Source organism: Diabrotica undecimpunctata, chromosome 4, assembly GCF_040954645.1.
Source record: "Diabrotica undecimpunctata isolate CICGRU chromosome 4, icDiaUnde3, whole genome shotgun sequence".
Taxonomy (NCBI): Eukaryota; Metazoa; Arthropoda; class Insecta; order Coleoptera; family Chrysomelidae; genus Diabrotica; species Diabrotica undecimpunctata.
The window spans coordinates 77,186,214-77,214,109 of record NC_092806.1 but is presented as its reverse complement, the minus strand read 5'-3'; the positions used below and the strand labels follow the sequence as shown (position 1 = coordinate 77,214,109).

The 27,896-nt window shown below is 30.8% G+C and overlaps 1 protein-coding gene across 2 annotated transcripts in view; it reads left to right on the top strand.

Moving 5' to 3' along the window:
• The first annotated feature begins 3,748 nt into the window (after nucleotides 1–3,748).
• Nucleotides 3,749–27,896, top strand: part of Tbcd (tubulin folding cofactor D) — an 84,631-nt gene continuing 60,483 nt past the window's right edge. For both annotated transcript variants that reach the window (XR_011950686.1, XM_072529797.1), the window contains exons 1-3: nucleotides 3,749–4,185; nucleotides 6,096–6,364; nucleotides 12,600–12,850. Coding sequence is in view for 1 of the 2 variants with exons in the window: in XM_072529797.1 (XP_072385898.1) it covers nucleotides 3,823–4,185; nucleotides 6,096–6,364; nucleotides 12,600–12,850 (883 nt within the window). In the remaining variant the exon portion in view is untranslated. The remainder of the gene's footprint in view (nucleotides 4,186–6,095; nucleotides 6,365–12,599; nucleotides 12,851–27,896) is intronic.

Sequence of the window (27,896 nt, the reverse complement as noted above, 5' to 3'; positions counted from 1 at the left end):
GCTCTTACCAACCGCTTCGCTAATTCGTTACAAAAAAACAAGTGTTTTGTCTACCTAGAACTTGGTCAATAGCGTTTACTTGTTCTCGGAACTCGTAAAAGGGCAATAAATCTTTTAGTTTTATTGTTTTAGTTTTCTTCGTAAATGTATAAAAAAGTGGCTTTTTAGAACCCACCGTTTGGCACATGTAAAGTTCGTTAAAACAGTTAAAAGTTTACTGTTCTTTTTTCCTATAAAATATTGAATTCAGGCGGGATTAAATGACTTCGTCGTTGATTCTCAAGTGGGATAGTTTTTACTCGCACCAGACGTCGTTCTCGTACCTGAAAGCAGATACATCTCAAGATATGTGCAAAAATACACGCGCTCTATGTAAACCTTCGTTCACATAGCAGAAAAATAAACAGTTTCGTGTTAAATACTGTTGTAAAAAACAATCTTTTGTAATTAAAGTGCAACATAAAATAAAGTTCTCTTAAATTCAACAAGCATTATTATTACCAGTTCGACTTAGAAAATTGTTTCTACGAAGAATTATTTAATCCAAGTCTAGATACTTAGCCAGTTCCCAAGTCTGGCCCGCTTCTTGTGTTTTAGAAAGGAGACAATTCACAATAGTGTTATCGAATTTATTTTTAAGTAAAATATAAGTGCATTTTGATATTTTTTCTTAAATCGGTAGATCCAAAAAGTATTTCGGTAGATCGGTGTAAGAGGTATTTAATTTGGTAGATCTACAGAAAAATCGATAGATGGAACATCACTGCTTTTGCAAGCTGATTATTAAATTCACTAAACCAACCTGTCAAGAACTGTACTTCACTTTACTTAATTATTATTGTATCACGTATCTTTAGCGGAATATAAAAACTTAACAAGCCGGTGTATGGAGGAAAGGTTTCTATTGTCGCGCCACTAGCGGAATTTACATTGTTTAAATTTGGCGGTAAAATAACAACTTCAGGTTGCAGTTTCACATCAAAGATCAATTGTAGATCGTCTTTGGTTTCACATGGTTAATTTTATTTTAAGAATATATTGAAACTTATTGTGAAACATGTTTTAGTCGATATTGTTGAAAATGGAGAAGCACTTAAACGAGACAAAAAGGTTTTCTGAAATTTACGATAAAAGTTTTGAGACTTATACTTATATTCTCAACATTAGAATTAATTTCCGAAGAAAACAAAATTAGTGCCATTTTGTACACTCCCCATATTGGTCAGAAATCTTAACTTACATCAATCTAACACTGAAAGAAAACAAATAGCAGGTACTTTAGTGTTTTCTGATATTGTGATGGATTTTTGACTTTTATCTTTAGGAAAAATAGTTAAAGCGCACGGGGTCGGCAAGGTTGGAGGCATAACTTAAAGGAGGTTAAGGCTCGATTTGGACTATAGCGCCATTGGAGAGAGAGCTGAAGGAGTATCATTTCAAAAAAATTTGGATGACATTCGTGATGGTACGTCAAAAGAAACAGTAAAACGGCTTAGTCCTATGGATCGTCAAGACTTACGTAATATCACTTAAGAGTTTAACCTGAAATAACATATTCCGTTAGATGTTGTAAGTGTTTGTTTATGGATTGAACGTATGAAATCTTTAGAAGAACAATTTCCAGTGTTATTTTATAAAGCGCAAGGTTCAAATTAATTTTCAGAAATATATGTATGAGGAAAAGATTTAGTATTGATATTTATGACAAAATTTCAAGAGACACAGTTGTTAACTTTTGGTTCCGATAAAATTTGTGTTGACTCGACATATGGAACAAGTTACGATTTTTTGTTAACCACCCTGATGGTGGACTACCTACGTCTGACGTCGCAATGGACGGGGATTTTAAAAACTTTTCCAAACATTTCTAATTTGTGTGTACCTATTTGTCCCATAAAAAGTTGAAAATATTGTTTTTTTATTATTTGAAGAATAAATAAGGACTTTTGGTACCGAGAATTCATTCTTTGCGATTGGTATTATTTGTAGTTCGTGAATTTGTAAGGCAAGAATATCAAAGTATTAAGATATTCACTATAAATGTTCATATATTAAGGTTATGTTATTGTATGATAATATGATTAAAACTTTATTTATTTTTTTACTGCATTTCAACGTATTTTGTTGTTGTTTTTATCAGGGTTATTTATAAATAAACCAATAAATCATTGAATTTATTTACGAAGTTGAAAAATATTTAAATTACTGTTTTGTTCCTTTTTAAGTTGTACTATAACATTCTGTGGAAACCTTTCTATCAAATTGCCATAATTTTTTTAGATCTGGGCATATAATCGCTAGTAAACATATGTTGAAGATATCCAGTATTACTGAATTTTTCAGTAATGACAACAAACTACTATTAACTATTTAAACTAGTAGAAAACGAATATAATGAATCGTTTAGGGGATAAAATCATTAGCACATTATTAAAACACTAATTTAAATATTTTTTAACCTTGTAAATAAATTAAATGATTTATTGATTAATTTTGAAATAACCCCGATATAAACAACAACAAAATACCGTAATACCGGTAATACTGCATTTTAAGACAGTAAAAAAATAATTAAAGTTTTGAATCAAACCACAACATAACCTTAAAATATGATCATTCCTAGTAAATATCTTAATCCTTTAATATTCTAACCTCACAAATTCACGAACAACAAATAATACCAATCGCACAGAATTAATGTTTATAACCAAAAGTACTTATGCATTCTTCAAATAATTAAAAAAAAAAATAATATTTCCAACTTCTTATGGGAAAAATACAAACAAATCACGTCAAGTCATAATTGGTTTGAGTTTTTTACCGAAAGTACAAGCTGAATATAGCCGCAAATGTCAACCAAGAATTAATTATTTCGGTTTGCCACTTTGCCAGTGTTGTTGGGATGTTTTTAAAATGCATATGTTGTACGCTTCAAATATAAAGAGAGAAAGCTTTTAAAAAGTACATATCGATTATACTATTTTATGAATTCTGCCATTTTTAATTTATTATGAAACAATAACGAGTAAATATTTGTCTCTCTCGAGATTAATTGCAAACATCTGTTCCAATCTGGCAACGGTTTGACGAGTGCCAAATTTATTCCCTAATCTGTCAAAGGGTAATTGCCAAAAAAATTTCTAATAATTAACTGCAACTAATCTCCAAAGATACAAATATTTACTCATTCTTGTTTAATATAAATCAAAAATTGCAGAATTCATAACATAATATAATCAAAATGTACTTTTCTAAAGCTTTATCTTTTTATATTTGAAGTATACAGCATCTACATTATAAAAACATGCCAACACTGCTAAACCGAAATTTTTTGTTCCATGTTTTACATTTTAACCTAATAAATGATTACATTTTTATTTTTCTGATTATTATACCAAAGAATATAGACGCTTATCATAGCTTAATGCTTATAAGCGTCTATCTTCTTTGATTATACCATGTTGACGCCAATGAAAGATCGAGCAGTTCCGTATGGGTTTCGTATTATTAGCTGTGTTAGGAAAATTTGTACTCTAAGGTTGACGGTCTGGAAATTTTAAATATAGATGATGTCACTTTATATAAATTTTGACGTGCACGCATTTTTATATAAAAAATATTATATACCCCAATGACTTATAATATTTCCCCCCTGTACGCATCATTCTTTGCCTGTACTACGATTCATTACGATTCTAACTCGATGATGTCAATTGTCTTTTGCCTTCTCACTTGTCATATTATGTTGTCATTTGTCATATTGGACTTAGAATTTGTCAAATTTGTAAATTGTGTGCGAAGATGTTAATGAAAATATAAAAAATGTCTAATAAAACTAATAATGAACCACAAAGAGAGGACGAGCCGTTCGGTTTAGGATGTGCGTTAGAATTATTTACCGAACATGAGGAAGTTATCAGAATAATAGATAATCTCAAAAACACTGTAAATGCTGAAACTTCCATTATTGAAAGAACACATGAAAAGTTTTCTTTTATTCTAAACCAATATATTGAACAACCTCACCTAATAGATTCTCATATTAATGAAATACTAGAAAAATTTATAGAGATTGTCCGAAATCCCACAAATGAAATGAAACTTAAACATTTGACATTTAAATTCCTCTTTGTTGTTGTTAATGTAAGAGGATATAAAGTGATAATAAGGCATTTACCTCACGAGGTAATATATATTCAATTTATTTACATAATATCCCAAATCAATATAATCTCTTCTTATAAATACTTTAGTTACTAGTTGTTTTCTTACCTTGAGGGCTACACAGACTGGAAGACATAATTCAGTATGCCTGTCATTTCATTAAAAATTCAACTATTGGTCTTCTTAAAAAATCATTGGGGATTTCACCTTAAAGATATTTGCCACAATTTATTATGTTCTTATTAGGGACTTGCTTTTGGTTCCCAAGATTAACAGCTGCCTCAATTATTGTTTTTTGTTTTATATTTGGAGATCCTGTTTCATTTCTATACCTATCAATATCTCGTTCAGGTACCCTTGATTGAATTAATTAATGTCTCCAATTCCCAATGAGTTTTTTTTTATATTATTAATAATTTATATTTGATTTTTAATAATTATAACCACCCATGACAATTTCTAGCTGGTCTGAGATGTGGGAGCATTAAAATGAATAGGACTCCATGAAGAACAAACTGATCGGGAAAGTTCTCATTCCCATTATATGGCATATTATAATGGGTAATATGGAATGTTATATGAATGTTATATAGGGCAGTTACAGATAAGGAGTAACCAAATAAATACCCTTGGATCATCTGATCAACATGTCAGTATTAACAGTTGTCTCAAACACAAACACAAAATACATATGCTCACCTACACCATGCTTTATCAGCAAATCACCAGATACCAGCATAACAACTGGTATATCATATTGTGAAATTTATGTTGTGACTATTATGTTCCCCAATCCTGAGGTGTAACACCATCATGCCTATTAGATACACAGGATAAAGGAAAAGTGATTGAAGTGTTGCCACAGTATGGGCACATTGCTGTACCTGACAACATTTTGACCTAACTTGTGGGAATAAAATGGACATGGAGACAAAAAGAAATGGTCCAGAAGTGGACTTAGAAATACTGACTTTTCTACATGATAGTAACTTTGGTAGAACTTACTGTTGCTTTGAGAAGGTTTTATTTTACGTTGATACAACAGTTTTGTAGACACAGTTTGTGTAACAGATACAAGTAGAGGTTTTTCCTCTACTTAAACTGATTGATTCATTGTTTGCGTCTAAGTAGACTACTAAGTACTTAATTCTTTTAGTACTGAGTACTTTTCGGCACTAATTCCAGATCAAGTGAATCTTAGGTTCCAATTCGTGTAACTATGCAATGTTTAGTGTAATTTTTGACTTGTTGGTAGTATTTCCATAAAAATACTACCAACACTTCCATGTCTTCCAACTTCCATGTCTATATTATTAACTCAATTTAATAAGTCACATATTGTTTGTTAATTTTTTAAACTCATTTATAATGTTATTCCGACTTTCACCTATTTTCTGTCTAATAATTGCCATAGATTTTTTCGATACACCTTAAAAGAAACCTGTTTGATTCCGAAGATCAACTGAAGCTCCTAATTATTTCTGATTTGTAACTTTTCTTGTTGAAACTGAAGAAAAAACTACTACACATATTCTTGTATCCTTTGTTTGCAGTTGTTTTGACAAACATGCTCCACTTGTGACTTTTCCGCATTATAGTTTTATAATTTTTGATACTAAAAAATAACTTTAATTTTTGTCTATTTTACAATTGTATTTTCTCTCAAGTTTAGATGACATAGATCTTACATTGTATGTCCTAATTGCCAAATATTTTTTGTTTATACTGATCAATTTCTGTATCCATTCACTCTAGTAATTCCTCATTTATGATTTGTTCAGTGATATCCCTATTACAATCTTCAATTATATTGTTTTAAATTTATTTATATATGTATAAAAGATTTCTGATTTAATATTAGTGCTTTTTTATATTTTAAATTTAATTGAAGTTCATGTGTTTTAATTTGATCTGTTTTATTTTTATTCCAGGTAACAGATTTTGAACCAGTACTCCAACTTTTAGAAGCTCAAACTCCAGATGATGCTAATACTTGGACTACTCGTTATATCTTATTATTATGGTTATCAATCATTGTAATGATACCATTTCATATGTCTAGATTTGATGGTTTTGATCAGAAAGAAACTTTTAAAGCAACTGTTATGGATAGAATTTTAAAACTTATTAAAACATATGTTGTAGTCCCAGATAAATGTAGAGATGCTGCTGCTTGTTTGTCACATCAGTTCATCACAAGGTTAGTACTAGTTTAATGATTTTAGTAATTGTTAAAATTAGATATTGGATAGGTAGAATTTATTCATCATTTAAATTTTTAGTATTATCTTGTATTTATATTTAATAACTTCATTTGATTATCATTACATTTAATTTTATTTAATTTTGTTTAATTTTACCTAATTTTATTTAATTTTATCTATTTTTAATTAATTTTAATACATTTTTTTAAATTTACTTAATTTTATCTAATTTTATTTAATTCTATTTACCTTTATTTAATTTTTAATTTTGATTAATTTTATTTAATTTTACTTAATATTTAATTTTTATTTAATTTTATTTAATTTTAATTTTATTTAATTTTGGTAAAACTTTGACTTTTTAAACGCCATTTTATTTTTATAATAACTATACTTCATCTAATTTACATATCGTTGCACGTCATCGGCGTCATAGCCCCTGACGTCACATGATACCAACACGAAATATTTAAGCGGTAGGTCGGTTCTTTTTTAGAATCACTTTGCCGAGTACACTGGTATTACAGCCACTAGACATATTTTATTATATACGCGTAGAACTAATATTTAAAGATTTCTATTAATGTTAACTTAAAAAGAAATAGACAACAATATGTTTCATTTAATTTGTATAAATGCATTATAAAGCGTTTTTATGAAGAACATTTGTACGGAACACACTGTAACTGTAATCGAACGAAGGTGAAATTTTGGCATAAATTGGTCACACTTATTTGACAGTTGCGGTGCTGACACTTTTTGTACTTTATTATTTTAAATTTTAAAGTGAATACCTCTTGTTTTATATTTTTACCTATTTAATAAAATCTGTTCTTTTTAGAACAAAATTAGTGTTTTATTTCAAAAATGTCACGTAAGAATTTAAATAGTTGCTGTAAAGAGTATAATAATAATTATGTGACCTATTTGATTTAAAATGGATTCAGGATTTTTTTATACTTTTGCAACTATGTCAACTTCGATCTCTGACGTAGATAATGACGCGCAACGGTTTGTAAATTAGATGGACTGTATTTGTAAATGTATGTACATCTTACCTTACAATAATTAAAGTAACCTATATATTTAATAATTTTGCGAAAAAATTAATTACTGATGAAGTAGTAAAATTTCCGTAAGTCATCAATTTGTAGAATGAATTAGGAATAAATTAACTGCATCTTTTCACGAACAAAATATGATTGACATGTCAGATGTTGGTAGTTCAGATTTATTTCCAAGGTGGCTTTCCTATGAGTTGCCCTACCGAAAAATCAGTGTTGCAATTTTATTTAATTTTACTTAATTCTATTTCAATTTTATTAAATTTTATTTAATTTTAATTTAATTTAATTAAATTCTATTTTATTTTATTGTAAAACTTCCATAGCTATTTGTTAAATATCATTTTATTTTTATGATAAGTGTATATGTAAATGTATGTAATTACAGTATCGTTTCAAGAACAAAATATGATTGCAATATCAGATGTTGTTAGTTCAGATTTCTTTCCTAGGAGGCGTAGTTATCCTACTGGACAAACAGTGTGACTTGTTGTCCTAGCCTTTTATATAGATAGATAGTAATCTTCTGAATACTTACAGAGATGGAATTTTCCACAAAAATAAGACAAATATTAATATTACACCTTTACAGTTAGTCTAACAATTTTTAAAATAAGTTGAAATACACAAATCAATAAAAAAAATGTACATAAGGATAAATGAGTTTCTCTGCACAAATAAAATGAAGTTTAGCAGGTAAATGGTAGATCATTTTTAAATTATTGTACATGGTAGATAATTTTTAAATTAAATAGACAGCAGAATATTACAGTAGATGTTACTCAAATCATTGGTGTCATACATTTTTTGTTTTGGTTATGTAACACATTTCGAGAAACAGATTGTTTTTGTAATTATTTATTGTCTGTATAATTTGGACATTATTATAGTCAACCTGGTTACCTGGCAACCTGAAACATTTTCTGAGTGCTGTACGTTTTCAATAAATTTACATAAACGGTTTTTACTCTTCCGTTCCGAAAGAAAAAAAATTTTCGTGTCATCATCAACTGATTACTGTACATACATACATTATTTACATTCACTATTTACATATACATATTTATAGAATTTTATACAAATTTTTGGTACCTATTTCCTTATATTTAGTAACAAAAAAATGTTCAATATCAATATAATGGTTCCCGTTTTCACATATCACTTAATTCACTGTGTTTCTGCACTAAGCGTATAGCCTATTTTTATGCACCTCCTTGATATTACCGTTATCTATCTTAATTTTACAGTTAACGATATTTACTTCTTTTATTATGAAAGGACCTGCATAAAGACTATCAAACTTACAATTCTCTTCTGTTTTGACCGGGACTAGGTCTCCTATTTAGAAGTGTGTCGTGGCGTCGTTTTTGACGTGGCGTTTTTGACTTATTTCTTTCCTGTCGCTCCTTATTGCCTTCATTACTTCTAGGGAATGGACCTATCGTGTCTATATATGCTATGTCCCATGTTCCCATGGAAGAAGTGTCCGATATCACGAATTCCTCGACATGTAGTCTTTTCGGTTTGTTAATTTGACATTTATGACAGTGTTTAATGAATTTTCTTACGTCTTTTTTCATGTTTCTCCATTTGAATCTTGCCTTCAGTTTCTTTATTATCCTATTATTTCCTACATGACCCCCAAACATCGGGTGGTTATAATATTCCTCCATTATCCTACGTTTTTCTTTGTTTTCCTCTATTGTTTATGGTACTTCGCATATGTAGATTTCTATATTTTTCAATAATTTGTTTCCTTCTTTTATAAATTCGTTAATTGTGCACAATTCAAAAATAATATCATTTACGTATATCTTTACTTTACGTACTGCATTCTCTACCGCCAGCCAATTAAGCTGTGCCAACATTTGACTTAAATCAAAGTGAATGAATCCTGTGGCCATGCTCTTGCTGCACTTGATTTTGTTTTTGATCCGAATGCTCAGTCTTGGTGAGATTCGGTTTAATCCAAAAGACACAATTGGTAGTCTATGCGCCTCTAAATTATTTAGTACCCTTCTTACTGGTTGCTTGTGGACTTCGGCTGTAATGTAGGTTTCCTTTCTGTATCCTTGTGTCTTGTTTCTTCCATTTTTTTTCTTGATCGTGCTCGGGTTATAGCTTGTATATGCGTGTTATCTATGTATAAGTCCTTTAGTTGATGCAATGTTATTCTCGAAAGACTGTCCGCGTAATTACTTTTTCCTGTTGTATATTCTATTTCAAAGTCGTATTCCCCAAGATCTAGTATGATCCTCGTAAGTTTTGAGGTAAGTTCCTTCATTGAAAATAGGTGTGTTTATGGGTTTATGATCCGTTTTTACCAAAAATGTTGGTGCTCCATATAAATAACATTTGAAATGGTTAATTCCCCAATGAATTGCTAGTAATTCCTTGATGATTATAGGTTTATTAGATTCTCATTTATAAAACTTCTTGATGCGTATGCTATCGGTAGGTCTATTCCGTTATAGTTTTGACTTAAAATTGCTGGACAACTCTCGTTGAATGCGTCTGTTGTCAAAATGAATTGTTTACTGAAATCCGGATATGTTAAGATTGGTGGTTTCATCAGAGATGATTTAAGCTTATTGAATGATTCTTCACATTCCTTAGATCAAAAAATTCTACTCCTTTCCTCAATAATCTGTTTAGTGGTATGCATATTTCAGCAAAATTTTGAATAAACGACTATATGTAGTAGTTACAAAATGCTACGAATCTTTTTGTCTCTTCTGCTGTCTAAAGTGTCGGATATTGTTCAGTCGTTGCATATTTTGCTTTATCTGGAGATACTCGGATACTCCTTCCTGAGAAAGATCATGTCCTAAATATGTGACTTCTCTTCTAAAAAATTGACATTTTCCTGGATTAAGTTTTAGGTTGAACTTTCGACATGTCTCAAATGTTTTTTTTTTAGGTTATCTAAATGATGCTTTTCTGATATTCCTATTACTACTATATCGTCTTCGGATTGTCGCCTCTCAGTTCTCTCTTCAATGCCGCTGCTATTCTTCGGATTGTATCCTCTGTAGTTATAAGGTTTCTGGCCTTATTGGTTAATCTTGTTTGATTAATGTTATCGCTGCTTCCTCGTGCCCTATCGCTGTTTTCTCAAGGGGTTCTAATGTATCTAAAAATTACTGCAGTTTACCTGCGCTTCCATCAAACTCACTGGACAACACCTTGCTTGCGATATTTAAAAATTCTTTGACTTTAAGTTATTTCTTGCTATGTTTCACTTGTTTCGTCTTCTAAATCGTTGTTGATTAGCTGATGTATCGAGCTGGGAACTACTACTCTTGTATTAACTGCTTGAAACGAGCGCAAAACTCTATCCCTGATTCTGCCAAAATATTTGTTACACGTCTCTCTTTGTTTGTCCGTTAATGTCTACTAATTTTTCCTTATTAAATTGATGAATTTATTGTATAATTCGACCAATTGTGTCGTCACGTCTTCTTTAACTTTAGCTTTAGGCATGTCTTTCTTCACTACCCTTTTGCTTTGCTTCAATACTTCTTGTGTAATTTCATCAATTATTTTGACGAAATCTTCCCAACAAACCTTGTTGCTACTCATTTATTCATGAGAATCATTTGCGTTATTCTTGTACTTCGTAATGAACACGTAAACTCGATAGTCTTACGCAGTATGATAAAATTGTCAAAAACATATATACATATATAAAATTATATACGATAAAACCTATTGTACTTGTTAAAAATTGTCAATAATAGACTAATAGTAATAAAATAGTCAAAGATAATGATAATAATAAAATAGATTAATAATAATACTCGTAATTAAATAAATAGGTTAAAAGCATGTCAATAACATGAATATCTTGAGGTAAATATATATAAAAATAGAGGTCGTATAGTTATTAAAAATTAGTGACCTAATCGTATTAAAAAAATGTGTATTATATTATTCATTCATAAAAATGTGCAATAAATCGTGCAAGGAAGTATCATAAAAACAGATAATGCAGACTTACCACTTTAAACTTCTAGATTTGCCTTTGATCTTGCTACTATGCCTCGATGGACGTCTCTTTTCAAATTCCTCCTGTGCGCCTTCCATACTGACCATACCAACTTCAATATTAGAACTGCCGTGATTATGTATAGCAGTACTTTCAGCTTCATATCTTGTTTGACATACATTCTTTATTCTTACTATATTTTTTGTTCTGCTCCATTTCCGTCTGGTCTAGGATCGCCAAATAATAATGTTGTATATTCTTATAATGTTTATGGGATTGCTTCCATCAAGAGTTCCATATAGTAGAACTCTAGGAGTAGTTTACCCCCTACATGGGGATGATTAACTCGAACTCACTGGATACTCATAATTACTTTATTGGTTCTCTAAGTACAATAATAGAGAGAGTACCCAGTTGACGGATGACAACACTAGCTTCAACTGTTCACTCTTAATTCTTAATAATAATGATCTACTGCCGTTATTTTCCAGCTATTAAACTCACGTGTGTGTTGATTTCTGGATGCTTAATTAAATCCCGTTACAGCTTTTTTAGCTTGCTGAATACATTTTGATACATTATTTTTATTTATTTTGTACCTGTTCTGTAAATTTTTATCATCGGGATGAGGAGTTTTTATTGATTTGAATAAATAAATTTTTTTGAACAAATATATTGATTTAATATTTATTTTGTTAGTATTTAAGTTTATATAATTTTGTACTTTTGTAATGAACCATTCCATGTTTTTATTAACATCTCTTTCAGAGTAAATCAAAAACCAATTTTCTTGTTCCAAATCTGACTTTAGTTTTTTGTAATTGATACAATACTTTGGATTGCATGCCATTTATATTTTTGTTGTAAAAATTATTAATACTGAGTGCTATGGGTAAATACTCAGTAATATCATGGTATTTAAAGATATAAGATGTAATATTATTTTCAAAATTTGAAGAACATTTGACAAATAAATGATCCAAACAAGTTCTACTTGTCGTGTATATTCGTTTATATATGATATAAATCCATATTCACTCATGATACTTTCATACTCTTTTTTATTATATAAACACTTACTTTGTTCTCTAAATTCTCTGCCACTCGGTTTGACTTGTAATGTATTTTTATCATTGTGTGTAATTTAAGAAGACAATATTATACATACTTTTGTTTTAGAAATGATGTTAAAGAAAAGCATCTCTGTTCTTTCTTAGAATGGGCAAAAGAGTTAAGTCTTTCAAATGATAGCAACATATTTGTCATATATGGATCTTTGGCGTGCGTGGCAACTATATTGAAACATGGAAAGAGGGAGGACCTCTTACCATATACGAGAAATTTATTACATTGGGTCGTAAATGCTGAATTCAAGAATAAATCTGGATCAAACATTCAGAAGCTGATCTATAAAATAATTCAAAGAATAGGTAATATTGATTTTCACAAAAAAATTTTTATACAATTTTTGTATTTTTTCATATAATTTTTTTTTGTATCGAGAATATTGTATTTAATGGTTTTTATCATAGCTTTCTAAGCTCATCATTTTGTATTACTTGTTCTCAAAACGCAACGGTGCTATGATCCTATTTAGTTGTATTTTTACATATGACTTTTTACTATTTTTACTTATCAATGAGTGTATGCTTTCACAGTCGGTGTTTTATAATCATGCATTTTTTCCAGGTTTATATGGAATTATTTCTTTCCGATGTTTCTTCTGCAATTGCGGCAGACATTATCAAAGGTGACGGTCGTAAGTGTCTGACGCTAACCAAATGTGGGTAATAGTTTGATGTTCTAGTTATATTTATCAACAGCTATGTTTCTTCAAATAAAACTTGGCGGTTGTCTTGTGTGGTGATGTATTGTGCACCATCTGCTCTTCCGCAGTAACTCTAATGACAGTTGTTCTTTTGTTCAGTCAAACGAATATTTACTCTAAATTTAGATATATCTTAATGCTACGAATATCTTCACAGGTACTTCCTAAATTCCAATATCGATTCAGACCAAACGAATGAGCCCGGAGAGCACATAATGATTTTAAATACACAGATACTCGACAAACACCATCAGTGGGCATAAAGCAGTTATTACCGTTGTTGTATCGGCTTTGATAATGTATCTCCCGGTTACAGGAAAAACAACCCTTTCTTTTTTTCAGACTCAACTCAACTATTCCTGTATGTAGACCTGTTTAAATTTTTTATGTTTTTCTGTTTATTGCGCTTTCAATTTAATTGTTTTCCATTTATTCTGTTGTTTTCCACACTTACTTTTGTTCCACTAGTATGCCAACACAACAGATTATGAAACTATTATTATGAAGTCCGTTCCTCTGGTGTTTTTTCGAATACACTCCTTGATAAGTTTTATTTTTTATATAAAGTTATGCCAGTATACTTATATTACACGTATCACAATGCAAGTATAAAATATTTTGATGTCAAGAATCAATGGTACCAATATTTTTTCTCTAAATTTAGTTATTTTAGATTTTCAATGTTCATCAAGGTTCATCAGGAACGCACTTTTCTGTTCACATTAGAATATCGGGACTGCGGTCAATGACTTAAATTGAAACTGCATTTATTTCATCAGTTTGATATTTCGTTGACTTCATTTTTTCAACTTCATCAGGAACATACTATAAAATTAACTAACAATTAGATACAAACATAAAATTCACAATTTTATTACTTACGAAATGGTTGTCTTATTTTTTAAAGCAAAGTACGTCAGAGCGAACCATATTCTAAGACGAACAAAACGGTACTAATATCGATGTTTATAATTCACATATGTGTCGTTAGGACCAACTAGTTTTGTTATCGACTCACATAATCTAAACATATGTTAGCTATTTTTAGTTTAACGGAATTTTAAGATATTGCAATATATATCGCTTAGGTTGAAGGTATCTGTCTTATTATTATTGATTTTTTATTTTTGTTGTGGTACATTTCGAGAAATAAACTTTTTTGAAAGACGTGCTGCATCCAAAAATAAATATTTATTGTCATTGTAAAAATATCAATTTTGCTATATTTTATGATTTAATAACTATTAACAACACAAGCGAAAGCAATCGCTTGGGCCCGATTGAATATTTTCCAACTCCAATACTCCTAGTCTGTAGCTAAGTCGCTGCTTTGCACGCAATTCTTAATTCAATATGTAATATTTTAAATTTTCAATTCATTTAAACGAACGCAATTATTCAGCCGCATGGCATATATCGGTCCTCGTCGCAAGTGAGGAACGACCGACGACCGAAAGTAACGAGAGTATTGGCTGAGTGATTTTGTTTTGGTTCAATCTCGATCGGCGCCGTCGGCGGTCGATCAATAGATTTTTGTCACCATACTATTCGATCGTTATGAACTGGCGGGATTCGGTCGTTCAATATTTAGAAGTGATTGAATCAAAACGAACGAATCAATAGCGATTGATACAATACTTGTTTGAACCTGCAAGCCTAGAAGCAGAGATATTAGAATTACTGATCGCCTTTTCTGTGAGGTTTTGATCTCGTGGCAAACAAGTAGCTTGAGACTCATTTCTGAATGTGAAATGTTCAGAAGGGGATTCCGCTGTTAAAATTATTCGTTTGATATGATCTAACAAATGAGTTAACCTAGATTTAATTCTCTGAAACTTCTCTACAGAAAACAGATCGACCAAATAATTTATAATTTATTCAATTTGTTTATCCGGAGAGCGATTATACTTATATTATACTTGCCCAAACAGTGACTCTGCAAGTGTTTTATAAATTGTAATCGATTCTTTACGGCTTCAGTTTTAGGTTATTTTAAAAAAACTTCAATATTTTAATAAAATTTTTTAAAATCAATTTGAATAAGGACTGATTTATAATAAATTTATAATAACTTTGATATTTTTTATGTCACACGCTTATAAGTATGCTCAATGAAAAGCTGGAGAAACTTTCCAAAAAAAAACAGAATCTTCTATGACCAATAAGAACTAAGATTAATAACTATTATTTTATTCTTAAAATCATATTTCCATTGTTTATTAACATCAAGTCTTGACTATTAACTGATTAACATCAGGTCTTAGACCTGAAAGTTGAAATGATTTTAAATGAAGATCTACATTTTATGATCCAAGTTATTGATGGCATATACAGTAAAGGAGTAAAAAGTTATAACCCATTAATATAATTGTATTCGTAAAATACCGCCACGGAAAAGTGGAGGTAAGAACTGTCAGAGCTTCGTTTTTTCTTTGATTGGAACTTTAAATTAAAGGGCACTGGCAAAATTTTTAATATCTCGGCTTCTGTGGCACGTAGAACCTGCATTTTTTTAAACTGGGGTAGTTCAACCAAATAATAAGAATTTTACTATTTTGGTCTATCGAAAAAGCCCGGAAAAGTAACTAATTAAATTTTTCCGTAAAAAAGTTATTGAAGTTTACTATTATATCTTAAGAAATATTTAAAGTATAGCGGGATAAGATATAATTAAAAACATAATTAAAAACTAACTCCGTTAAATTTTCAAGTCCCTAGGTGACTCTGGGGGTTCGCTATGGAAAAAACGTATTTAAATTTTTTTTTTTAGACGCTGTATTGCTGCAAAAAATTCATGAAAGCTTATTTTAATAATACAAAACTGCCTGATTTTTTTCAGATTTTTAGCTTGAAAATTGAGCCCAGGAAAAATATTTGAAATTTTCAGTGATATTTTAGGTTATGTCGGAAATTTTTGGCCAACTTTAAAACAATGTTTTTTTTATGGGTTTTTCCCGTTATTTCGAATGGCATAGGTATTATTATCATTTTCAACGTGGAAAATTCCTAAAAATCGAAAAACTGCTTTTTTGGCATTTTTCTGAAGTTTTTGACTCATAACCTCAACAACATACACATAAATTAATGAGAATTTATATTTTTATATGTATTTTTATCTTTACAATCGAAATAAGCTATTAAAACTATAATTTTTTCCTACAGCACACTTCAAAAACCGAAAAACCCCGTTTTCTCCATATTTTTACTACATAACCTCAAAAGATTCCGAAAAATGAATCGTGAATTAGAACGCACTTGTACACTTAAAAGTTGTGGAATTTTAAGCTAGCAAATATATCTATATACGTGATATTATATCACAATGTACATACATTTATACACAGACGCATATCTATATAGTTCCATGACTTTTGAGATCCTTGTTATATACATTCATAAGCTCGTACCACGCTCGTCCATGCCTTACTCTTCCGCTTAGATACAAGAGCGTTATACCCATGCTTATATCATTATTCTTTTATTTTATATTTACTTAACTGTTTTGGCGTTCATGTCTTAGTCCCACATCCCGCATATCCAGGGAGCCTGATTGTAACAGAAAACATGGCATTGATAGTTGCTCCGCACGGTAGTTGACATTACGCGGCGCAACTACCAACGCCATGTATATCTGTTATAATCGGGCTCTCATTCTATATCGCTCTTAGTGCGTTTGCGTGTTTAGGGCCATATCCTCTGTATCGCTCTTAGTCCGTTTGCGTGTTAGGGCCTTTATCTTTTCGGCGGGGCTTTTCCTCAAATGTTCAATGGCTCTCTGTTTTTGTGTTTATTTTGAATTGATTTTGAATTTGACAGCAGAATTGTGTCGTGTCTAAAATAACAGGCAACAATAACAAGTATTATTGTTAAATTAAGAACTGGATCATCAAATAATTTTATTTCATCAGTTTTCGGGATAGATAATGAGATCAAAGTATCTGATTTTTGCGAGTCTGTAATCAATTCATTCGAGAGAGATGTATTACCACAATATTTTGGAGTAAAAAGTCTCGTGAGAGAAGACTTAATCCGCAACCATACTTCTGTTTATGCCATAAAGTTATTTAATTTGGCGGATGATCAGCTCACATTAATTTTCGATGGAGCTTATTTAGCTCACCAAAAAGCAGAAATAATTGGTATCAAAGAAAATCATATTCAGGACAGAAGACAGAACCGTTGTGCAAGCCGTTTACCATCTACACAACAGACGGATTTGTTATAGATCTACCCGGTCCATTCTTAGCTACAGAAAATGATGCAAGCATCATGAAGAAGGTTATGGAAGATCCAAATGGAATAAGGTCACTTATGAAAAAAGGTGATGTTTGTATTGTAGATAGGGGCTTTAGAGACGTCGTATCCTATTTAGAAGATCTTGGCTTCAAGATTTTGATGCCTGCATTAAAAGGAAAAAGACCAAGTTTATCCAACAGCTGAAGCTAATGAATCTCGTTACGTTACGAAACTAAGATGGGTAGTAGAAGCTGTCAACGGCATTCTTGGAAAAAAATATAAGCTCCTCCATCAACAATTGGATAATAAATTGTTACCAAAAGCTGGAGCATATTGCAGAATTGCATGTTTCCTTAATAACCGTTATGGAAAAATATTATATAGCGATGAAGAAGGAGACCTTACGAAAGTAAACGACCAAGAGGAAGACCACAGATGAAATGGGTTGATAACATTAAAAGAATAGCCGGAACAAATTGGAAATATGCTGCTCAGGATAGAGACCGATGAAAGGAGTTGGGAGAGGCCTATGTCCAAACATGGACGACAGAAGGCGAAGAAGAAGAAGAAGAGCGATGAAGAAGAAGATGAAGAATTAAAAAAATTAATAATACAGAGAATGTTGAATTAGAGTAAAGTGGATAACACATTGGCTAAAGAAGCTGAAACAGCAAGGTGGTCTAGACGAAGTACAACGACAACCAAGATAACATCGCGAGAAATTCTTGATTATCCAGAGATGACAGAGAGAGATCTCAAAATATTCTTTTCGGGTACGTACCAGTTAGGTCAAGCTGTATGTTACCTAGCTACGTTATTGTTATTGTTGAGTTATTGAATGATAGAAACGAAATTACTTTAGAATACATCCGAATGAAACCGAATATTATCAAGGTTTTGATACAATCCAGACATATCAAAAAAAATTTATAAATGGTACATTGAGTATAAGCCATTGGCTACAATGCAATTTTATGTCACTCGTGCGATTGTGCTAATGGTTTGAGAACTGCTGTATCCTGCTCACATGTTGCTGCTATTATATATTATTTAAGCAATGCTAGGTAAAATCGGACATTATTAGACCAGCTAAATTTCTTTCAGAAATATTTGGTGAAACGGTGATTGATCCGGTAATCGACGAGGATAGTGAGGAAGATTAATAAAATGTAATTATTCTGTCATTCAATGTATCTAGATTAAATAGAATATTGTAAATATAGATTGTTAATTAGTTAATATATGAATTTTCTTTACCTCTAAAAAAATATTTTGTTTTCCTGCGTACGATCAGCTGTAATAATTAATTAAAAGATATCAAAAATATGGTTCACTTTTCAGAGTCTTTTGAGGTTATGTAGTAAAAACATGGAGAAAACGGGGTTCTTCGGTTTTTGATAATGTTGTGAGATAAAACTAATGCTTTGAATAGCTGATTTTGATTGTAGAGGGAAAGATACATGTGAAAATGTAAATTATCATTCATTTAGACACTGAATTTGGAGGTTATATAGCGAAAGCTTAAAAAGAACGCCGAAAAAACAGGTTTTTTCTGTTTTTGGAGCACGCTGTAGGAAAAAAATAATAGTTTTAATAGCTTATTTCGATTGTAGAGATACGAATACATATAAAAATATGAATTATCATTAATTTATGTGTATGTTGTTGAGGTTATGAGTCAAAAACTTTAGAAAAATGCCAAAAAAGCAGTTTTTTCTATTTTTAAGCATTTTCCACGTTGAAAATGATAATAATACCTATACCATTCGAAAGAACGGGAAAAAACCCATAAAAAAACATTGTTTTAAAGTTGGCCAAAAATTTCCGACATAACCTAAAATATCACTGAAAATTTCAAATATTTTTCCTGGGCTCAATTTTCAAGCTAAAAATCTGAAAAAAATCAGGCAGTTTTGCATTATTAAAATAAGCTTTCATGAATTTTTTCAAATTTTTTGCAGCAATACAGCGTCTAAAAAAAAAAAATTAAATACGTTTTTTCCATAGCGAACCTCCAGAGGCACTTAGGGACTTGAAAATTTAACTGAGTGAGTTTTTAATTATGTCCTTTCGAATGGCCAGACCCAAAACTGAATCTAGCATGGTGCAATTTTGACCATCTTATCCCGCTATAGCTTTTTATTGATAAGTGTATATTATTTATATAAATATACAATAATTATTATAAATTAATAAAATACCTATAATTCTATTTTTTTTCTACAAAATAATTAATTTTAATATAATTTCAATTAATGAAGATAAGTGGCTAATAAGTATAAAATAGTATATTACTTTATGAGGCGGAGAAGCATGACTTTTTCTTGAAAAAATATTTTTTTCTTCAAACGTCAAATAATGACATTACTTATCTAACTTGATCCTGTCAAAGTCTCCGCCGGCAGCAGTTTTTTTTCTATTTCTTTACGGCGGAGGGAGAAATGTTGTCATGGCAACAATATGAAACATGTCACAAAGCAACAATACAAATGTCATTAACAACAATTAAACATCCTTTTTATTTATAGTAATATTAAAAGTACAATTAGTTAATGAGGCATTTTCAAAATTGAAACCGTGCAAAAATGTTCCCGACTCTTGATACGCATTGGTAATTGTTGATAATACTGATGGTCGAGAACAACTTTCAGCAATCATTCCCGATGTTGGCGAATCATGAGGGTTTAAAATTTTTTGAGCATTATCGTTCTTATTTCTTATTGAATCCTCTATATATCCTTCGGCAACCGTGCTTGATTTCTAGCCCCCATGTCGTTTAAGGCATTCTAGATTTCCGCCTCCATCAATTAAAAGTGTTGCTGAAGTTCGTCGTAAAGAGTGACCCGTGTATGCGCTTGCATCGTTTAAATTTAAATAACTAGCTACTTTTTGGGCTACTGCGCCGATCGAATGTATTCCCATGACGCTTCGGTAACACTTTCCATTTTGGTACTTGATAAAAAAATCGGTTTTCTGTGAAATTTTCAGGCCGCAGTGATGCATACTTTTTATACAGTTTAATGTAGTTTTGACCAATTATCGTAAAATATCTAATTTGTCGTGTTTTACTGTGTGGGATTTTGATAATTATTACATTTTCTTTATCCTCAATGTCCACAGTCTTCATTTTTACCATTTCGTCGCATCGACAGGCGCCGGTAACCCCAATTAACAAAACAATCTGAAATATTTTTATAATTTAGTAGAGTATACTACATGCTTTGCAATATAATTTTTTTTACCTTTAATCCTAAATACAACTTAACTGGCGCTTCAAACAAAAATTTATCAAACTCGTCTTTAGTGAAAACTTTAGACTTCTTTGCAGTATATCCTTCGCTTGTTTTTTTCAGAAAGGCACGTAACTTTAAAAATTTGCTTATATCCACATTTTTCTAATAACTAACTCGGATTTTATCATAGAGTATCGTGACCACATTGTAGATTTCCATTTATTTTCATTTTCCATTATATTAAAATATGCCAGTAAAACGTCTTCGGTAACTTGCCGTACTCCTCTTGTATCGCACCACTCTTGGAAGTGCTTGTACGCTAACCGATACTTTATTCCAGACTTGGAGGGCCCCAAACGTACTACTGCATCATTAGCCGCGGACTCAATTTCGTTTAGGTTTTCCATTTTCGCACTAAATTTGCGGTTGCAACAACAATAAGCTGTCTTTAATAATTGCAAACAACTGTCAAACAACTGTAACCAGGGAGACGCAAATCCCGCCGACGACTTAATTATTTTAATTTCTAACATCTAGACGACTTTGATAGTTGTTACAGTTAATTTCGAGTAAAAATAGCGTATGAATTGTACTATTTATGGTTGAAAATTGCTACGTTTACTATCACTGTAAAGACATAACTTTTTACTCCTTCTCGGTATACGAGTGTACCACGTATAAGTGTTTTATAAGATTTAGATCTTCGTTTATAATCTATTCAATTTTCAGCTCTTAACGGTAATAAATAATGGAAATATGATTTTAAGAAAACAAATCTTATCTCAGTTCCTATTAGTCATATATTCTGTTGTTTTTAAAAATTGTGATTTTTCACCAGCTTTTCATTGAGCATGTGACATGAAAAATAAGTTATTATGAATGTTATAAATGTTTATAAGCTAAAAAGTCAGCCCTTTTTCATACTCATTTTTAATAACAAATTTAACAAAATGTTGCAATTTTTTTAAATATATTATAAAAATGAACTCTTATAAAATCGAGTTCGATTTACAAAATACAATATATATATATATATATATATATAGTAAACTCTTAAATATTGGGGAAATCTGCAAGAAATACTCTAATGTGTATCAATTGTTTCGCCGAACGTTTTCGCCAAAGAGAATTAATTTGGCTTCTTCAGGGCTGAAAGAATAAATTATAATTAGCTACCATATATTATCTATTAAAACATTATTGATCTTACCATAACTTAGAATTGTAGAGTTAGAATATTAAAAAACTTAGCTAGTAACATAGTGGTGTTTTTTGTTACTATGTGCAAAAAAAGTTTTTTGTAAGGTTTGAAATGTATGGTAGCTTTGAACTTGACACGTAAAGGCTTACCCAAGGTTAATCGAAAAACCCAATGTAACTACATTTAAAAGGAGGTAATTCTTTGAATTGTCGGCAATAACTAAATTTTTGATTTTTAGATAGTTTAAAAGTGAGGTTCTGTTTTAGCCAGAACGCAAGCGCTGACAACTTCATTGTTCTTATGAATCTTTATGTCGTTAAGGTTCATTGGTGAAAAAAGAATGAATTTAAATCCCAGTATAGGGAAATATTATTTTGATTTACTTTATTTAATTATATTATATTGTTCATGTATTATTGCATCTTATTGAGATGTATCTAAGAAAAGCAAGGGAATGTTGTATATTTTTTTGTGTTAATGAAAATTAATTATAAAGGTATGTTAGTTGTTAATGGATATATCAGTCAAGTTAGTTATCTGTGATATAGTATTGTTCTTGGTATCTGATTTATATATATATATATATATATATATATATATATATATATATATATATATATATATATATATATATATATATATCTACGGCATAAAGTGGACTCCGCCCATGTTAAAATTCAGGTTCAAGTGAGCTCCGTAGTCAAGTGGCTACCGATATACGGAGCTCACTTGACCATTCCATAATATTGGCTCTGTCGATTCGTCAACATGTATAGTTTCACAATTTTTAAAAATTTTGTGGAGCCCCTAAGTACCCCTGTATCATAAATGTATATCGCTTAGTTCACGTGTATATATTATAGGGGTCGTTCAGATCTTGTTCCGTGTATATTGGAACCATACGTATATCGGTTTAAGTAAGCTCTGATAGTTTGGCAACTATGGGATTAAGCCGTTTATTTCCAGCGTATATTCTAAACGGTTCATATAGACTCCTTACTTTTGTTATCATTCATACGCATTACAGTATGTAACAGATATGTGTACTACCAAATACCTGTTTCTGGTAGGTACGTGCTTTTCTAAAAATATATTTATAGATACAAAAGGATTTCATTACCAAGTTGGATGTGTTTTTTCATATGCGAAAATTTCCTAATGTATTTTGTTAACGTGAGTATGTCTTTATACGTTTTATTTAAGAATCCGGTTAATAAGAACTTCTTTTATTGTTTCATCATATCTTATATACAGCTTTTTTATTATTTTATTTCTTCTATTTTATTATTTTATTTTTTTCTGGATTCTATTTCTTATTATTCTATTTTTTAATTCTGGATAGAAGGTTATCTCAAAATAAATATTTAAGTGCTAAAATAGATATTTTTTTGTTAAAATGGGTAGTAGTGCACAAAAAAGGGAAGAATGATTAATTTTTCTAACATGAATTATACCACTTCACCAATATTACATATTTCTGAATGTTTTATCTCGTATTTAGGAGTAATATGTAATCAATATAAGTGGAGTTAGTGTCAAATTTGCAATAATCTTTATAAGTAATAGCTTACTGACTGTACTTTACATGTTCAGTTCACATAAATAAACCTTGTCCCTTCAAAAAGAGCGATTTGAACGGTAAAGTTAACTAAGAAAGTGTGATAAGTCTTGTACCACCCCACATGCACATAAGTTAACCGGTGTTTGCAGGCAAGAGTCCTCCTGGCAGATTTAAGGAAGATAACTACCATAAGGAAGTTCCGTTCGAGGGATCAGATGAAGAGGAGCAGCTTATTTTTGTTTGTATATCTTGCAGATGTGTTGATATAGCCAGTTTTTCCTTGATTCTAGTCATAAAATAGGCTGGTATTCGTGGAGTGGATGTCACGAATCTGGACTTTGTTTTTTTTTGCTCTGTAGCTACTTATCTTCGGATATTAGGTGGATTGATAGCTACGATATTGTAGAGCTTATGTATGGATGTGAGTCTTAATATTCCCTGAATTTGGCTGACTAATTTATAACTAAATATTTTATAAGTTATTTAAATAACTATTTATAAACGGCATTTAGATTAACAAATACCACTCCTCATACCTGATATTTTTCGTACTTCTCTTCGCTGTGTTGGGCAAGATTTAGTATTTGTGACATATATGATCTAACCTGTCATATATAGCCACTTTTGTCTTTTAATTTGAGTTTTTCTTCTATTATCGGTTTATATTAAGGATCATGTACAGAAGTATTCTGTATAGCTGACAAAATAAATAGATATATTGGCCGATAGCTTTTGTGGTCGTTGGAGTTTTTGCCAGGTTTAAGCAAGGCAACAACTTTGTCTTTGCTTTGCTTGTCTAAAGACTTTGGATATTAGCCATTGTTGTATTTTTAGTTCAAATTTTATAGTTTTGTGCTCAGATCCTCAGCCAGGAGCCGTAATATTGTTCATTATATACGTGGATAGCGGATCCAAGCTCAACATCGTTAAAAGGTTCTCTCAGCTGACTGGTTTTGTTTTCTCTCATTATAAGTTTTTATGTAAAGTGGAGTGTCTTTATCTCTAGATATACTCTTAATATTTATACACATAATTAGAATAGTTGGTCCTAAAAAGCACCGATTTAACAAAAAACATATTGAACGGGTGATTTAAGAATTAACGATTACTTAATTATTCATTACCCAGGGTACGCCCGATTGCGGTGGTCTTATTAGTACTTCAATTTTCGTGAACGCTTCTACTTTAAACTTCATAAAAAATGACTAATCTTTCACTTTGCTGTTACTGTTATTTTAAGACGATATTTCGAATCAGATTTGTATAGTAATAACTATAGTCAATATATAGTCTCTATAAGTAAATGAGTTTGTGGTATCGGTTCCAACTCATATATATTGATAATGAGGAAATAAACAGGTTAAAATAGGTGTAGAAAATTTTACCTACATATATCGGCACCATTGTTCAGGAGATGGGTTTATCCCAGAGATCAAAGGTTACATACTTTTACAGGCGTATTCTAGGTTCTATTTATATATTTTTATTACTAAAAAAGTGTATTTATAATAAAGGCCTTAAGCTATCTGTAGATTCCATGAATATTGGAATCTATGGAAATTAGCAAATTAAAAAATACAGACATAATTCTGAATGACCAACTTGAGACAAACAGTTATCCCCTCCTCAACTTATTCAGTTACAAAATATGACGTGTAAACGCATACCTGTTTAATTGTTAGATAAAATGAATTTCCATCAAGTAACGGTCGAATCTATCACTTACTAAAAGAGTACGAAAAGACCTGCTTATGCTTTAGAGTATGGGTACTTTAGTACAAAGTACCCTTTGCTTTTGCCAATTGCTTTGTCACTTTCTCAGCGATGGGTCTCCCTTTTGCTCATCAATAATGTTCCCGCTCGATATAGTTATTCTAAGATATTCAGATTTCACTATATGCTCTACATTTGGCTTTATCTCCTATTAATTTACAACTACGACGAAATCTTTATAATATATCTGATGCATTGATATTAAAGTGGTGTAGAATACTTGGTAGATAATATTTATTTGTTTTGAGTATACTTATTTTACGACCTAGTACATAAAAAAATAAATACTTGTGTGCTCAGTGCTTTCTAAGTCTGTAAAACATAAACATGCTTCCATATTAGATTATACATTTATTAAGAATGTCCACTCTCTGAATTGAAGTTTTTATCTTAAAATATGACTGTGTCCCACAATCTTTCACAAAAGTTATTCTTTTCTGAAATTTTCTGAATAAGGTTCAATAGGTTTTTATATTTTGTTTTACGTTTTAATCTTTAAATCGGAGTTCATTTTTTGAAAAACTATAAACATGTGACAACAAATTGCTATATGAACGGCGTTATGCATCACTAGACCCAGCCCCAATTTCTTAAATTGTGGATTATGGCGCTTTCTGGTGGAAAAGAGGAACAACAGGATAACATCAGATGTAGACCAAACAAAAGAAATTAGGACACGCATAGAAATAGCACGTGCATTATTTTTTAAACTTTAAAAGTTTCTTTGTTTTCGGGATATAAAGTTAGAGCCGGAGAATGCTTCGATATTACGTGTTCCCTACTTTTCTTTATGGCTTGGAAGCGTGAACACTAAAACAAGTCCATCTGAATAAGTTGGCCACCTTTGAATTTTGGTGTTACAGAAGAATTTTACGAATATCATGGATTCAAAAAATGTCAAACGTGGAAGTAACTAGAATGATAGGAAATGGGGCGGAAATATTATTAACTATCAAAAGACGAAAACTTGAGTACTTAGGACATGTGATGAGAGGGCAAACATACGCATTATTACAACTTATTATGCAAGGCAAAATCCGAGGAAAGCGAAATGTGGGAAGACGAAGAATATTCTGGCTTAAAAACTTAAGGGAATGGTTTAAATGCAGTAGTGTAGAACTTTATAGAGCGGCAGTCAACAGAGTCCGTATAGCCATGATGATTTCCAACTTTCGATAGAAGATGGAACTTAAAGAAGAAGATAGAAAAAGGCATAAACTATCTACGTAATAAATCCCATTAACCTGTTAGTAACGGATAACCAGATATATTTAAAAAGATTAAGTACCTTTCTTTTTATTTTGGATTTTGAATTTTGCATAACTAGAGCAAGCGACTAATTTTTGTGAATTAGTTTTGGACCAAGCGCCTCTTGCGAGCGTTTTAATGATTGTAAATCGAACATTTGGCAACATATGTACATAAACGTGGTTAACAATGGTGACGTTGGCAACTTGTTGAGGCGTTTAGGTTAAGAAGTAGTGGCAGTTATTGCTTAAATTTTTCTATAATAGTCACATTACAGAAGAGCTAACACAGAAAGAGAATACTTAACAAAAGACATAACATTAAGTAAAATGTATGAATTGTATATTGAAGAAGCAGACAATGACCTTGTTAAATTTTCGTTTTACAAAAAAATGTTTTTAACACGATTTAATCTTCAAAGAAAAAAGTTGAAAAAAGATACTTGTAGTAGATGTGATTGTTTCGAATTAGAAATTAAAAATTGCGCAGATAACGAACAATTAAGCGTTAAAAAAAGAAAAAATGTGCACTTAGAAGAAAGAAAGCTAGACATGAAGATAAGCAACGATCAACCAGAAGTGGAAACCTTTTGTTTTGATTTAAAGAAAAACTCTTCCCCTTTCGAGAATTCTAATAAATATTGTATATTATAAGCGTCAATTATGTATTTACAACCTTGGTATCCATACCGCCAAGGATGAAAAAGGTCATTGTTATATTTGGATAGAAGGTGAAGCTGGTCGGGGAGCCCAGGACGTAGGCATTGGTCTTAAGAAACACATTGAAGAAAATGTTACTTCTGCAAAACATGTAATTTTGTGGTCAGACTCTTGTGGCGGCCAAAACCGCAGCATTAAAATAGTTGATTCTAAAAATGATTTTGGAAACTCATCCTACCATTGAAAAAATTACATTACGCTATTTCTTTCCTAGTCATAGCTTTTACCCAATGGTAGTGATTTTGGAGATTTTGAAAATGCCCTAAAATTTCAACAACGTTTATATACCGTTGATGATTACCTAAACGTGATGAAAAAATTCCGTAAAAAGAACCCACTAGTAGTTCACAGAATGAAAAAAGAAGAATTCGTCAAGCTAAGAAGAAATACAAGCGAATCAACAGAAGAGACCAATTTAATAGATCTTGATAAAATATTAAAGTTAACAACTACAATTTCGTAAATATGGAACACTTTAAATATCTTAGATAAATAATCACGGTTAATAATAATGCCACTAAAGAAATACAGATCATAATTTAAACTTTTTACCCATTTTAATACAGAGATGCTAATCATGGACAATGACTAAAACGGATAAGGAAGAACTACGAATATTTGAAAGGAAAATAATAGGAAAATTGTTTTAACCTCATTATCATATCGCTACAAATCCG